General features: G+C 38.9%; 3 protein-coding genes across 4 annotated transcripts; 2 read left to right on the top strand and 1 right to left on the bottom strand.

The window, feature by feature from the left end:
- The first annotated feature begins 248 nt into the window (after positions 1–248).
- On the top strand, positions 249–5,374 carry LOC112167583 (rRNA-processing protein EFG1). 2 transcript variants are annotated; one of them, XM_024304626.2, is made up of 8 exons: positions 249–562; positions 1,393–1,522; positions 1,654–1,781; positions 2,058–2,196; positions 2,815–2,929; positions 4,387–4,450; positions 4,550–4,828; positions 4,984–5,374. In XM_024304626.2, exons 1-8 carry the CDS (start codon positions 422–424, stop codon positions 4,987–4,989), a joined length of 1,002 nt encoding a protein of 333 aa, XP_024160394.1. In that variant the 5' UTR covers positions 249–421; the 3' UTR covers positions 4,990–5,374. The 2 variants fall into 2 exon arrangements, with proteins under 2 accessions (XP_024160394.1, XP_024160393.1); XM_024304625.2 differs by having other exon boundaries at positions 254–562; positions 4,544–4,828.
- A 213-nt stretch (positions 5,375–5,587) lies between these two features.
- LOC112167582 (pentatricopeptide repeat-containing protein At5g08305) lies at positions 5,588–7,794 on the bottom strand. The gene has a single exon (XM_024304624.2). It carries the CDS (start codon positions 7,621–7,623, stop codon positions 5,992–5,994), a length of 1,632 nt encoding a protein of 543 aa, XP_024160392.1. The 5' UTR covers positions 7,624–7,794; the 3' UTR covers positions 5,588–5,991.
- A 3,026-nt stretch (positions 7,795–10,820) lies between these two features.
- On the top strand, positions 10,821–14,172 carry LOC112201660. The gene is made up of 3 exons (XM_024342570.2): positions 10,821–10,958; positions 11,682–12,811; positions 13,022–14,172. Exons 1-3 carry the CDS (start codon positions 10,936–10,938, stop codon positions 14,065–14,067), a joined length of 2,199 nt encoding a protein of 732 aa, XP_024198338.1. The 5' UTR covers positions 10,821–10,935; the 3' UTR covers positions 14,068–14,172.
- The last annotated feature ends 79 nt before the right edge of the window (positions 14,173–14,251 follow it).

Genomic DNA, 14,251 nt, shown 5'->3' with positions numbered 1-14,251 from the left:
CTGATCCAATGCCAAGACTAAAAGTTGTTCGTACCGCATCATAGACATCTTTATCTGAGGCGTCGTCCGACTCTTTATACCTAATGTTAGGATCGGATAATATTATAACTTAAAATGTACAACAACTAGTCCATTAGTTGAACTCATGACCTTCCCAAATATTAATGTCGCTAAACTTGCTTTTGATAGTCTAAAAGCGCTTTTACGAATTTTCGAAAACAATCTCAATTTCAGGCCTAGTTTTTACTTCTTTACTAGTATCGGTAGTTTTCTACTCTTGGTTGATTTCACTTACCCTACCAAAGTTACCATGAAACCTCTCGTACTGTACCCCATGACCCAGCGCCTCTTCCTCTCGTAGTTACTACCGAAACCAATTGCCTCTCGAAAATCGGTGTCTTTAGGCGAAACAAGCAACGCCATGGCTCACGGCGGCTACGGAAAGCGGAGGGTGAAGCCTGCTGCCGGCCGTCGCTCCCGGACGGGCTTGGGCGTCGAGAAGAAGCCCAAGTCCGCCTCCCTCAAGAATCAGATTCGCTCCGTCGAGCGCATGCTCCGTAAGGTGCTCCCTCTATTTCTTCAATATTCAGCTATTTCAATTATATCAAACATCCATCAGGTTTTGCTTCAGTTGGTGTTGTTTTTAGGGTTGGTGTTTCTGTGAATTTGAGTTCTGTGACAGCTGTTTGTGTTTTGAGTTCGCATATAATATCATTGGTTTTGGTTAGCGAACTTATTAAGAGGAAGTTGTATCCCGAACATCTGAACAGTACGAGGAGTATGTTAGTTAAGGCTCTGTTTGTTTGTTCGGAAAGTGTTGGAAAGCCGGTGAGGAAGAACTATTTTTCACTTAAATGTTCTGTCTGATCATTTTTCTTATGATGAAAGTAAAGATACATAATCACAGTGAATAGATTTTCAAAAGATCTCGATAACAACCAGTTTCTAGAAACATAAAAGACTGGCAAAAAGGGCAAGAAAATGAGAGGAGTCTCATGGGATAGTGAAATTTAAGAGTATTTTGATGCACACAGAAATTCCCAGAAAGTGAAAATTTTCGGACAAATACTCCATTATGGCTGTTTTGTTCCTCTCCTGCTAAAGGTCGTCTGACCTAATACTGCTTCAACTGGTGTTCCATCTGACATTCTGGTTGTCTGATCTCATTGTGTAGAATGAGATCAATTATTTGGGGGATAAAATATTGCAGCCTTTCATTTTACAACATATCTTTTTGGCCTCCTACAGATATGGATTTAGTTGTGCTTTCACACTCTGACTTATGTAATATCCTGTCTAAATAATATTACTGTAATCATTTAGCTCTCCAACACCCCCAAATGCTATTTGGGAGTTGTTAAATCTGGCCTAACATGAACATTTTTGTTTCAGAATCTACCGCCTGAAGTTAGGGAGGTTCAGGAAAAGAAGTTAGAAGGACTCAAGAAACAGCAAGATATTCATACTCGGCTTGCAGTAGAACGCAAAATATTTTTGCGAGACCGGAAGATAAAATTTTTTGGTATGAATTTTCTGAGTTGGTTTATTTACTACCGTGATTTATGCATGACTTTCTGCATGGGTTTGCGGCTTAATTGCATTAGTGGGGTATCTTTTACCTAAAAAAGTTTAAGCAACATGCATCTTTTCCAGAGAGAAGAAAGATAGAGAGAAGAATAAGACGCTTGGAGAAACTTCAACGTACTACAGCTGCTCAGGCGCAAGATGCAGAGAATTCTGTGCAACTTTCCAAATTGAAAGAAGATCTTGAATATGTTAGGGTAAGCTACACAGTGATGCTTGACTATCTTGGTTTACGTGTTTATTATTCTTGAATACTTTTATGTATATAATTTGGCACCACTTTCTACTACGAGTCAGAATCTGATAGCTTTTACAAACTTTGAAATGTAAACTTTCAGTTGAATGTGGGCCGTATGGGCAAAAGATGAATGCATTTTTACTTTGTATCGTCCAGGCTTTGAATCATTTCTTGAAATGAATACATGTTAATAATAATGTCAAACTAAAAGCTCATGATATATTTTGATCATCAGTTCTTTCCCAAGACCGAGAAATATGTCGCTCTGTTTACTGGAGGTGATGATTCAGAGCTTGTTGATAGGAGAAATAGGATGCGTAAGCAGATTAAGGCCAATTTAATTGCTGCAGCTGCTAGTGGGAAGGATTTGGAAGGTACTTTTTCTAATTATGTGTTACTCCACCAGCAAATATTTATCTTAACATTTTCAGATTAAAGTTATTTTACTGTATTGGTGTATTACAATCATGACTAACACCTCAGTATGAAGGTGAAGAATAATCAGTGTAATTCCTTCCAATAGTCTGGATGCAGAGGCAATATGGTTATGTGCTTGCACTTATGCCTGCCTTCTAGGTGTCTGACTGGTAGCATAAGCTTGTCTGAGTCAATGATTTTATTATTATTATTATTAGATCAGATCAGACAATATAAGTATAACTATCTGCTGTCATGCTTCAATGAATCTTTCCGAGACTATGTTGTATGAGTCAGTAAAATAAGAGAAATGCTTAGCAGAGCATCTTTAAATTAAATAAAAAGTAGCGGTAACTTGAGTGCTAAACCTATTCAAACAAAACATCAACCAATTTTTTTTTCCCTCATCCATGCCGTATTAATAACTGTTAAAAGATTAGATAATGCTTCTGTTTTTCTCACTTGTTACACCTGCTATGTTAAAGCATTTATAAATTATCAGCATATCATTGGTTGTGTTGTTGCATATAATCAAAATATTACACCTAAACCCTGTCTGTTTATCTGCCCTACAGAAACAGGGAGTGAGGATGATGGGCTTTTGGATCTCAGTGAAGATGATTTCTTTCTAAGTGGAAGCTCAAGTGATGAAGCAAATGCAGATGATGAATGGACAGATAAGAGTACAAGGTATTTTCCATAACTGTATAGGAGATCCTTATACTTGAGAACCTTTTCATTTCTTTACTTTTCTGTCAAAAGGGTGATTATTTATTAATAGGATTGCTTTTATCACTCCTCTTTGATTATTTATTAATAGGATTGCATTTATCACTCCTCTTTGATTTGTCAGAGTTAGTCGCACCTCTAGTGTAGTTTGAATGGAAAGATGATTATGAATTAGACGCATTGTAATTAGCACATTTCTTATGGGGCCGAGTAGAAATCTCTTACGGAATTGTGACATGTGCTGCGTATTACTGTCCCACTAGTTTTATTCGTACATAACCTGATTCCATCTGTTTAGTTATTGTTTCTGTCCAATCTGCTGATGTGGCAACACCTGGTGCCTATGCGGTACCACATGTCCATGTTCCCTTATTTTGAGGGCCTTTTATTCTTTCATCCTTTTTAGCTAAAAATTCAAAATATAAAGAAAGAAGACGAATATTACATCCCAGCACTGTCGTGGTTGCTAAACCGGCACGCATCCCTTCGTACTAGAATCATCCTTTGGAGGAGATTGCTGACATGGGTGGTCATGAGTAGATAACTTCTTGGTTAGTGGGTTGAAGAACAGCTTCCCTGTCCAGTTGTTAATAATCCCTGCGGTTGTTACAGAGGCAAAACTTTCAAGGTCTTACAGTTATATCTTAACAGTTTTGCTGACCATGTGTTCAAAAGATGACCCAAAGCCTCCAGTTAAAACCTAAGATTCCCGATACAAACCTTAAAATTAAGTTTGGGAGAACAACACAACTACAGGACCAATTGGCATTAGATCTGAATTGCTATCCCACTCCATTATTTATTTTGGTGAGCAAAATGGTTTATTTATTTATTTTTTTCTATAAAGCCCATGAATCAATATGGTGTAGCTGGGTATAGGTTCTTCATTTTATTAGGCAATCTTGATGGAGGAGGTGATCGTGAGGGCAGGGATGGCATCGATGCCTTGGGAAGGTGGCATTGAGGAATGGGACGCTGGTGGTGGTTGATTGATTGGGAAGCTGTTAAGGAACTACTGGGATTGGTTTTCAATTTATTCTTTGTTAATCTTAGCTTGTAGGTTTAGTTAAAAAGAATATGAAGACAAAAATACCTTTGAATAGTGGAGGGAGATGATACATAGGCATCAGGTGTTGCCACACCAGTAATTTGGATGGAAAAACTTACTGGGATGAGAGAACCGGGTATGTACCACACAGGGACCCTTCCAGATGGCTAACTACTCTTATCGTAACAGACTTAATAGATAGATAAAATTATTTGAGAATTTATTACTAGTTCAAGGTTTTCTTTTCTAATGTTTCTGAGCTAGAGTTCAAAAAGTAGGCTCAGATCAAAAGGGCAAAGTACAAATCTAGTAGCGAACTATGACTTATGTTGCATTATACGATCTTAAATTTTTGTCATCTGTTTTGCAGGGAACAGGCTTCCAGTGCTTCTGGGAAAGCAGCATCTGGCATGTCCAGTGATGAGAGAAATCAGGTTTTCTTTCTACTGATTATGGCACTCTTGTAATGAAGCATATATGGTTAGTGATTATTTATAACTTTTCCTCACCTGAATTGGGTTAAATAGAGACAGATTTCAGCTAGAGCTTTGATGCCTCCCCCTAGGCCATCAAGTAATTCTCGCTCAAGTTCAGTACGTGCTCAATCAAGATTCGGTCCTTCATCAAGCAAAAGTTCATCAAAACGTGCTGAAATGTCTACATCCAGCAATACATCAAGTAGCAGAAGTGGAACTTATTTTAAACCTAGGGGTTCCTCAAGTTCAGGGGCAACTCAAATTAGTAATCTGAGCTCCAACTCTGATGCTCATAAACCCCGTAGAAAGAGGAGGCCAAAAAAGAAAAAGCAGCAGGTTTGAGCATTTCTTCTTCATCTTTTTTTTTTTTTTTCCTCATGACTGTTTGTGCTGTTAGAAAATTTGTTACGATACTATCAATGTAGTTCGGTACTGCTTTGATGTATTATGTCAACGCCATTTTAGTAATACGTTTAATTTTATGTTTGCAGGCATGAGTAGAAGGGGATTGTGCTGATGTTACTGTTTTTGTCGGTTGGCTGGCCAAAGCCCAAGCAAAATAGGATCGGTCCGCAGGACTGTTATTGCTGATGTTACTTTGCTGTAATGATTTCATCAATTTGAGATGTGCAAGATTCTTACATCTCAGCCTTGACATTTTAGTTTCTTCTTTTTTTTTTTATAATTTTTTTTTTATATAATTCATCTTCCCTTTGGTAAATAGTTGCAAGAAGGTATACTGCTTTGTGTAACAATCAGTCCAACTCCTTGCAGACTCACTTAGCTAGGTTTGATTTATTATGACAATTTGTTTCTGCTGTAACCTTGTAATTGTACAAACTTCTTTAAGCTCATCAGTACTGACGGTACATGGGTGTCTTACTTGGGCGTGCTTTGAGTGGGAAGCCTAAATTCATATTCCAAATCAGTAGTATAGTCTGTTTTCATACCGGTTGTATTACCGGATAAACTAATATCTATCCTTGATACAATACGTTTGATATTTGTAGGTATTCGAACATGTTATGCACCTAATATAAAAAAAAAGATGGAAAAAAGCATGCCGTGCAACTATCAGCACACAATCGGAGTCTGAGCAAAGTCTTACCAACAGATAATACGCTTGTGTCCTAGTAAAAGCTTGAAGATGGTTTAGCTCACGTTTCTTCATTGAAATGCTTGTGTCAAACGTGCAATGAACTAATGTGTTAACAGAAGATCTAAAATCGAGTACTGATGTCGCGCGGTATGCCACCTTTTCTCGGTTGGGTGAAGTGTTATGAATGTGATCCATGACCTTGTGGTGCCTCTTCTGTTTTACAAATTGAAGCTTTGCGGCCCTTGTGGAGTGCTCTTTTACAAGATCCAAAGGATACAGATCGATATTATTTGAATGTGACTCGCTCATAAAGTTCCCAAATGGTAACAGTTTGAAGCCCTGTGTTCTGTTGAGCTTCAAATGTCACCAAGTTTCTTGAGAAGCATATAGGTGATGAATGTCACAAATTTTCCACTGCATAAAAAAAGAATTCTTGATCTCTGTTATCAGTATCAGATCTAATTTCATTTACAATAACATTCAGCATCCCATAAATTTCTTCCGAATCAGGGTATGATTTATCGCGGGCTATAAATTTGTGAAGGGTTCCAAATATCTCCACAACACTAAACCCAGGGGACTTCTTCACCCCTCTCCTTTCCATGGCTTTTCTTAGACTTCTTGCATCATCCCAGCGCTTGGAAACAGCATAAACATTTGACAAGCCGACATATCTACCATCGTGATTTGGCTGTATCTCGATAAGCCTCCTCCCAACAACCTCTGCAAGACCTAATTTTCCGTGGTTCGTGCACCCATTAAGCAGAGCACCTAGCATGGAAGGAGTTGGATCACTAGGCATTTGACATATAAACCGGTATGCCTCTTCTACTTCGCCTCTACGTGCTAATACATCCACCATGCAAGCATAGTGCTCAGACTTGGGCGTCATACCACGTTTACCAATACATTCAAAGAAAGACCAAGCTTCTTTGACTAAGCCCCCATGAGCGCAAGCACTCAACAAGCACAAGTATGTGATCTCATCCGGGACAATCCCAATCATTTGCATCTCCCTAAAATATTCAAGTGACTGTTGGACTAATCCATGAGTTGCAAGTCCTCCGATCATTGCATTCCAAATCAACACATCCGACTGCTGCAACGAAACCCCACGAAAAACATGTAAAGCCTCGTCTACCGCTCCACACTTTGCATACATGTCCACAAGTGCCGTTCGCAACACCAAAGTTAACGGCAACTTATTCTCCATCATATAACAATGCATTGTCTTCCCTTGCTCAAGCGCACCTAGGTGAGCACACGCACACAAAACACTCACCATAGTCACCTCATTCGCTTTCGGCCCCATAACCCGCATTCTCTCGAACACTTTCAAAGCCTCCCCATACTCCCCATCCTTGACGTACCCATCAATCAAAGAGCTCCAAGACACAACATCACGCTCCGGCATCATCTCAAACACCTCCCTAGCTGAAACCACATCCCCACACTTTGCATATCCATCCAGCATGGAATTCCAAGAAACCGAGTTCCTCACAGGAATTTCATCGAACACCTTACGTGCATACACTACATCCCTACAAGTAGCATACATATGAATCAAGGAGTTACTTATAAACCTATCCGACTCAAACCCAGTTTTGACAATGTGGCCATGCACCGCCACACCAAGCTCACGCTTCAACAAACGCGCCGAGGCTTTGGCCAGAAAAGGGTACGTTAAGTAATCCGGTGAGGCCCCATGGCGCAGCATTTTGATGAAGACGGAAATCGAACGGTTGGGGTTTTTGCTCTTGGAGTAGCCTCTGATGACTGCGTTCCAATCAAAAACTGTTGGGGTGGGGAGTTGGGTTAGGACCCGGTACGAGTAGTCTATGTTACCGGAATCCGATAGCGCTGAGAAACTGATGATTTCGGAAGTAAAGGATTGCTGTTGGGAGAGGCCAGAAGTGAGGAGCAGAGCATGGATTTGCTTGAGCTCCGACATTGATTTGCAGTTTTCATGAAGGTTAGTGATTATGGTTTGGAGTATAATAGGACTTTTGGTGGGAAACCAGGCATTCAACATTTCAGGAATCAACACTCGAGTTTTTCTGGGTAGGCCTGGCCAATGGGGAGTGTAGATGCAGTACACAGGGAGAGAGTGGCTGAAGGACGATGCCACCGTTAACCCTCGCTCGGCCTCGTAGGCTCGTATTGTGACTTGCGCTTAGTTTGAGATTGTTGTGCTGTGAGAAGAAGTACTTCCGAACTTGCTGTGAGAAGAAGCAGCTGAGGTGTTTGATAAACTGTTTTTAAAAGCACTGAGAACGAAAAACAACTGGTAGGTGTTTGGTAAGTTGCAAGGCAAAAGTGATTTGGCTGGTATAATTACCAAAATTGGCATACATGCTAAAATATGCTACTAAAATACATAATTTTGTTTTTTGATTATGTAACTATACCAAATAAAAAAAATTCTCATGTATTATTCTTGTACTCTTGGTTGGACCGAATAAAAGATTTACTTTAAACTCTTCAATATGCAAATTATGTTTTACTATTACACAATTCACTACAGTGTTTATATGTGCGTGATCTTCAAATCACTAATTCATTATGGTGTTTATATAGGCGTAAATGCGGTATAGAAATAAAAGTAAGAGAATAGATCAATCACTATCAAAGCAAGGCCACATGAACCAATCAAATTATCTTGAATCACAGTCCGAAACTATTTAATAACTTTTCTAAATGCATCGGAGTATGATGTTTATCAGAATGAACATTATCTAGAAATTTTAGAACCATGTCAATCTTTTTTATTGGTAAAAGGTTCAAATAAAAACTAACAATTAAAGTTAACATCATTATCATCTACGTTAATTAACCTTATCATGAGACTTTCGAAACTTAAGTAATCCATGTCTTACAAATAAACATGATGCTCCTTATATTTACTCGATTACAGAATTTACAAGTCTTGTTAACTACAATCGTACTGCATGATATTGATTTGTTCCTTGAGCAATGAAAAATTCTGTAGCTTTATGTGTTGGCTTCTTTTTAACAGGTGTAACAACCAGGTATTTGCTAAGAAACTTGAAAACGCTTGGCTACGGACGCTAATATTCGACGAATTGACTCAAAAAGGCTAAACCACTGGCAATCGAATGGGGAATTGTTTTGATCTCAAAAGTATGCACAAAGTTGTCTATACAATAGGCGTGGGTACATCAATTTTGCTTTTTGGCATGGACTTCACGCACCAACAACTCAGACCTACAGACAATGCTTTCACAAACTATATGATCAATCATCTCATGCGTTTCTGCTGGCCTCAACAGTTTCAATAGCAAATGCGTGCTCCCCACCGTTTTCGATCTGTTACTGAAAATCTCCCTCGCCGGTTGAACATGTTTCCACTAAAAATCCGAGAGAGCTTGTTCCAAAACACCCCAATACTCCCTGTCCCTGTACAACTTAAACAAGCTACTCCCCATTCAGTGTCTAAACATAGAAATGCATCCACTATTTGTCAAGAATCTCCATCAATCCCTGAGCCTGGGGGATACAGTGCACCAGAATGCGCAACCACGGCAAGGCCTGGCTCTTCTCTCCATCGAAAAATGCGCACTTGATTTCCAGTACTCCTGTTGAATTGGAAGGCTATTCGACTATCCCATCCGGTGAAGCTGCGAGCTAATCAGCTTTGCTATGGACTTGGAACCGAGGAGGCAAAACATTGTTTTGGGTTATCATCTTGTATCTTTGGACAACTTCTTCTTCTTTGATGTTACTCCGGGAGGTAGATAGGTTACCAGAAAACGGCTTAACAGCTCCAATCACAAATATCAAGTCCACGAATGGGATAATATATGTTGGGAGGAGGAAAAACAAGGAAGATGTGGAGAGTGGTTCTGATGAGGAGCTTACCAAGTACGAAAGGAGGTTGAAGAAGCTGGGGTCCGGGAATGCTTTGGGTTTGGGGCGTGTGGCAGAGAAGCGACAGAATAAGGTTTTGAAGACACAGGAGAGATCGATCGATGGGAAGATGTGTTTTGAGTTTTGACGGCAGAGGGGGAAGAGAGAAGCTGAGCATAACAAAACCCTATCTGGGTCAAGGTAAAGTGTTAGAAAAGATAAGGACATAATAGGAAAAAAGAGTAAATTTCATTTAATCAATCCCTGTTCACTCCGTGTTTCCACAAAAGCAGCTTCCCTAAGCTAGTACTTGGTTGCTTCTCAATTTCAGATTCTAGGAGAAGCAAGTTAGACCAAAAGCCACTTCTAGACAATTTACCAAACAGCATAGCATAAGCTCAAAAGCAGAAGCAGGTCCAAAAGCACCTCCAAAATCAATCTCAAACTAGGCCTTAATGCACTCTCAATCTCTCGTAATTGAAGGGAGACCTTCTAACAACGACCATGATGACTTTGTGTGGTAAGATCCACTTTTCGAACATATTTCTGCAAATAAAATGAATTGTTAGATGTTTAGATATTTATTTGTAAATCATTTATGCAATTTTTCAACCAAATTGAAAATCGTTAAGACATTTATAATCTTGATTTATTATTTATGAACATGAACGGTTCAGGTTTGACAGATTTGGTTTGTCTATTGATTGGATCTAGTTCGGTACCTTAACGATCAACAATTTGGAAGAATTTTTTCAAGAGTGATATACTTATGCATATATAAACATCCAACGGTTGATTTGCTGTAATCTAATAAAATGAGTCTCGCAAACCGTTGTTTAAAAAGTCCTCATTTTAGTGATTCTCGTCATGACTCTCCCTATAATTGAAATAGTTAATAAATTATTCATATATTTATTTGGGTCAAGGACCCAAAGCACAAAAATGAACAAAAATTATCTCACTCACCCCAACAACAGATTTTTATTCTCACTAACTCAATCTAAAGGAAAATGACTATTCTACCCTCAACCTAATCAATAAACTATATCACTGTCCTCTCTCTGTACATATCGATCTCTCTCCTCTCTCTCTCTCCCCCACCCAACATCGCAGGCGTCTGCACTCTCTCTCTCACCGATCGGAGCTACCTCGCCCCGCACCCTCTCTCTCTCCTCTGCTCCATCTATCTCTCTCTCTCTCTCTCTCTCTCTCCCCTTCACATTTTTCTTATCAAACACGTTTAGCCCGTTATTGGACATGTGTTATCTTATTATTGGCTATAGTTAGCCTTGGGATAAAAAAAAGAATAAGAAATTGTGTATAAAAGTTTTCCTAAATTTGGGTAAATGGGCGAGGAGACGAGGCTTTGTTGGGCATCCGAACCCGGTCCGGACCCGGTCCGATCGATCACTTTTAATAGACAATTGCTTACCTTGTCCCTTGTGCTCACTCTCGAGCAGTTTGCAGGTCTTCCGATATGGAACCCAAACTCGAATCAGGGTAATTTACCTTCTTTTCCTTGTCCTATTTCTCAATTCCTCTTTAAACTGTGTTATCTGGCTTCCTTCTTACATTCCAGTTTTGTTTAATAGAGGCTTTTGGTTTGAAGTTTCATAAACATTGCTCTACCGATTTCCGCATCTTTTTTCAGTATTTCCAGTGTACAATGATCTATATGATTATGGGTTTGGACACTTGCTTTCACATCACAATTATGACGTAGCTATATTGGGTTTTGTATCTTTAAATTCATTACAAACTGATAATTTACTTATGAATGTAGTAGATGCAAAAGAAGTTGGAAGCACCCAACTCAAACTACCTTTAGGAGTGGTTGAGTCTTTAATTGAGGAGTAAAGAGCTTTTGTAAACTCATAGTCTTGTGAAGAATATCAGCTGATAGGAATGGAATTGAGGAATTTACCGAATAAACTTTAGAGTTAGATTACTGAGTGCTTTGGGAGACTCTAGTGTAAGACAATTAACTTGTGATTACAGCTCTTGCATTGTACTCATTATTTGGAAAACTGTAAACATGTCGTAAAGAACTTGTTTCGTGGTCTATGGTTTTATACTTTTGTAATATTATTTGTTATTGTAGTTATTTTAGATGGCATTACTGTATCTAGTAACAATATGTTGCATCGGTATTTTGGTATGCTATTCTGTGGTTGTTGCTGACCCGTTTTTCTCTTTGTATGTTTCTATAATTTATATATGTAGACGACTGGATAGTGCTACACTAGCAAAGTGCACTTATCGCTCAGTAGCATTCCTAACTGCATTGTATGAAAATAGTAAGTATGCGGACATTTGTGATGAGATTTGTTCAAGGTTTAAGGTACTGGACATAGGGAGCTTTGAGCTGACATATGCTATCCCTGATCACCCTAATTGTTTGCTGCAATCGGATATGGATGTGCGCATGATGTTGATGTGTCTAGAAATGTTGAATATTAGGATTGTTGATATATTAGTGAAGGATCGTGTGAATTCCAATATTGAAGGCGCTGGCCAAAATCATGTAGAGTCTGCAGGTTCTAATAATGTGCCTATTCATACAACACCTATGTCACGCACAGTAGAAACTCACAGTGCCACTGGTGAGAATGAACACTTGGGGAATTCAACATCACATGAAGATAATGCATATTTGTCTCAAGGTTGGCGGGAATATATTAGTCATGCTGGTCAGAAGTTTGAGGGGGGAGCAACTGAATTCCGTAACAAGTTACGTATGTATGCCATTGAGATGGGATTTCGTTTTGTTTACACAAGGAACGATAAGTTCCGCGTTATTGCTGAATGTTTTAAGAAGTCAGAGGGATGTAATTGGCATATATTTGGTGCCTCATGTCAAGCAAATGGCTATTTTTACATAAGGAGTTTGAATAATGTTCATACATGCACGAGCTGTACACGTGGGCCGAAAAGTAAGATGATGAGTTCAAAGATCATATCTTCTGTTATTGTGGATCAAATCCGTGAAAAACCAACAATTAAACCAGCAGATATTGTCAAGGATTTTAAGCAACAATATGGTCTTGATATCTCTTATCGTATTGCGTGGGCTGGGACAAAACTGGCTAAGAGCAAAGTTCATGGTGATGAATCCTTGTCTTATCATCAGTTGGTTTGGTATAGAGACGCTTTAATGTCTACCAATCCTGGATCACATTGTGTGTTGGAGTCTGATCCAGGGACTTCTCGTTTTCAGAGATTGTTTGTTTGCTACGGTGCTTGCATTGAGGGATTTCAGTGGTGCAGACCCCTGTTGTTCATAGATGCTATTTTTCTGAAAAGTAAGTATAAAGGACAGCTAATAGGTGCAACTGGGAAGGATGGAAATCAAGGTATAGTTTAAGTTATTTCTACCTACTGAGATGGTTGATGAGATACTTTACATATCATCTTATATCAAAAATAGTTGGAAAACGAACATTAATATGTAGTTACCTGAATAAGGTACTTGCATTTGTTTTGTACAGTGATTTTGAATGTAGTGTATATCATTGAAATACCAAATTACTCATTCCCTGTACTTATATGTTATTGGTTCTCAGGATATTTTCCTTTTGCGTTTGCGATCATGGACTCGGAAAGCGATGAAAACTGGAGCTGGTTCTTTGATAATTTAGCAAAAGTTTTGACTCCGGAAGGCAGGACAATTACATTTGTATCTGATCGTAACAAAGGTTTGATTGAAGGTATTTCAAACATATTTCCTACATCTCATCATGCATTTTGTTTGGACGGTTTGAAGAAGAATCTTTTTTCAATATTTCCTGCTACGTATGCGAAATTTTTCCAAGAACGAATTGTTGATCTTTTTATGCGATGTGCCTACGCTCCAACTGAAGCTGCCTTCGAGTTTAATTTGAAAAATTTAAAAGATGAGGGTGGTGCTCCTATTAAGACTTTTCTTGAAAATCTTCCCAAGGAGAATTGGTCTTATGCTTATTTCAAGGGAAATGGATATGGTGAGATATGTAACAATGTTTCTGAATCATTTACTTCTTGGGTCTCTGAGCTATGGATGCTTCCTATCTGCCAAATGGTTGATGGTCTTGGGATTAAGCTCATGGATATAATAGCTGAAAGGAATCGTGAAGCAGGGCAATGGAGTTCTGTTTTGTGTCCCGAGATGGAGAGAACCTTGAACAAAACCTTGATTGTGGGTAAGGATTGGAATGTTACTTGTTCTAGTGCTTCTGTTTTTGTGGTTCATGCGGAGGGTACTATTACTGTTGATTTGAGTAATCATTTTTGCTCTTGTCATGACTGGCAAAGAAAAGGCTTTCCCTGTGCTCATGCACTTGTTTCTGGTCAAAAGAATTCTGGCAGCATTTATGATTATGTTAGCAATTTCTTCAAGTCAAGCTACTTTAGAAGTTCATATGCAACTCTTATTTCTCCCATACCCGACATGGAGAATGCAATGCATGAAGGTTCAGACGACAGAGTTATCTTGCCTCCTCTTTCAAGGAAGTCTCCAGGTCCGATGGCTAAAAAGCTTCAATCTGTTGAGAAACTACCCAGGGCCATAAAATGTGGTCGATGTGGTGCAGTTGGACGACATAACAAGAAGACGTGTACTGCGAATATTTGATTTAGGTTCTTAGCAGTTTTGTTTTAGTGTAGAAGAGTCACGATACTGTTTGAACATCTTGTTAATAGGTATTACTGAATACTCATATTGAAGAAACTGTCTGACACCGCTTCTTCAGTTGTTTTTAGCAAAAGTTAACCCAATTGCTCAAATACACTACTGCTTTAGATGACTACAGATGGGA

This window comes from Rosa chinensis, chromosome 5 (assembly GCF_002994745.2).
Source record: "Rosa chinensis cultivar Old Blush chromosome 5, RchiOBHm-V2, whole genome shotgun sequence".
NCBI lineage: Eukaryota > Viridiplantae > Streptophyta > Magnoliopsida > Rosales > Rosaceae > Rosa > Rosa chinensis.
Note: the sequence above shows the minus strand (reverse complement) of the source record. Positions and strands in the feature narration are given on the sequence as shown.

Coding starts and splice junctions, on each gene's coding strand:
- LOC112167582 (XM_024304624.2), bottom strand. CDS start 7,623: ATGTTGAATGCCTGGTTTCCCACCAAAAGTCCTATTATACTCCAAACC.
- LOC112167583 (XM_024304625.2), top strand. CDS start 422: ATGGCTCACGGCGGCTACGGAAAGCGGAGGGTGAAGCCTGCTGCCGGC. Junction 1,523..1,653: donor CCGGAAGATAAAATTTTTTG/GTATGAATTTTC, acceptor CATCTTTTCCAG/AGAGAAGAAAGATAGAGAGA. Junction 2,197..2,814: donor TAGTGGGAAGGATTTGGAAG/GTACTTTTTCTA, acceptor TCTGCCCTACAG/AAACAGGGAGTGAGGATGAT.
- LOC112201660 (XM_024342570.2), top strand. CDS start 10,936: ATGGAACCCAAACTCGAATCAGG. Junction 10,959..11,681: donor GAACCCAAACTCGAATCAGG/GTAATTTACCTT, acceptor TTATATATGTAG/ACGACTGGATAGTGCTACAC. Junction 12,812..13,021: donor TGGGAAGGATGGAAATCAAG/GTATAGTTTAAG, acceptor ATTGGTTCTCAG/GATATTTTCCTTTTGCGTTT.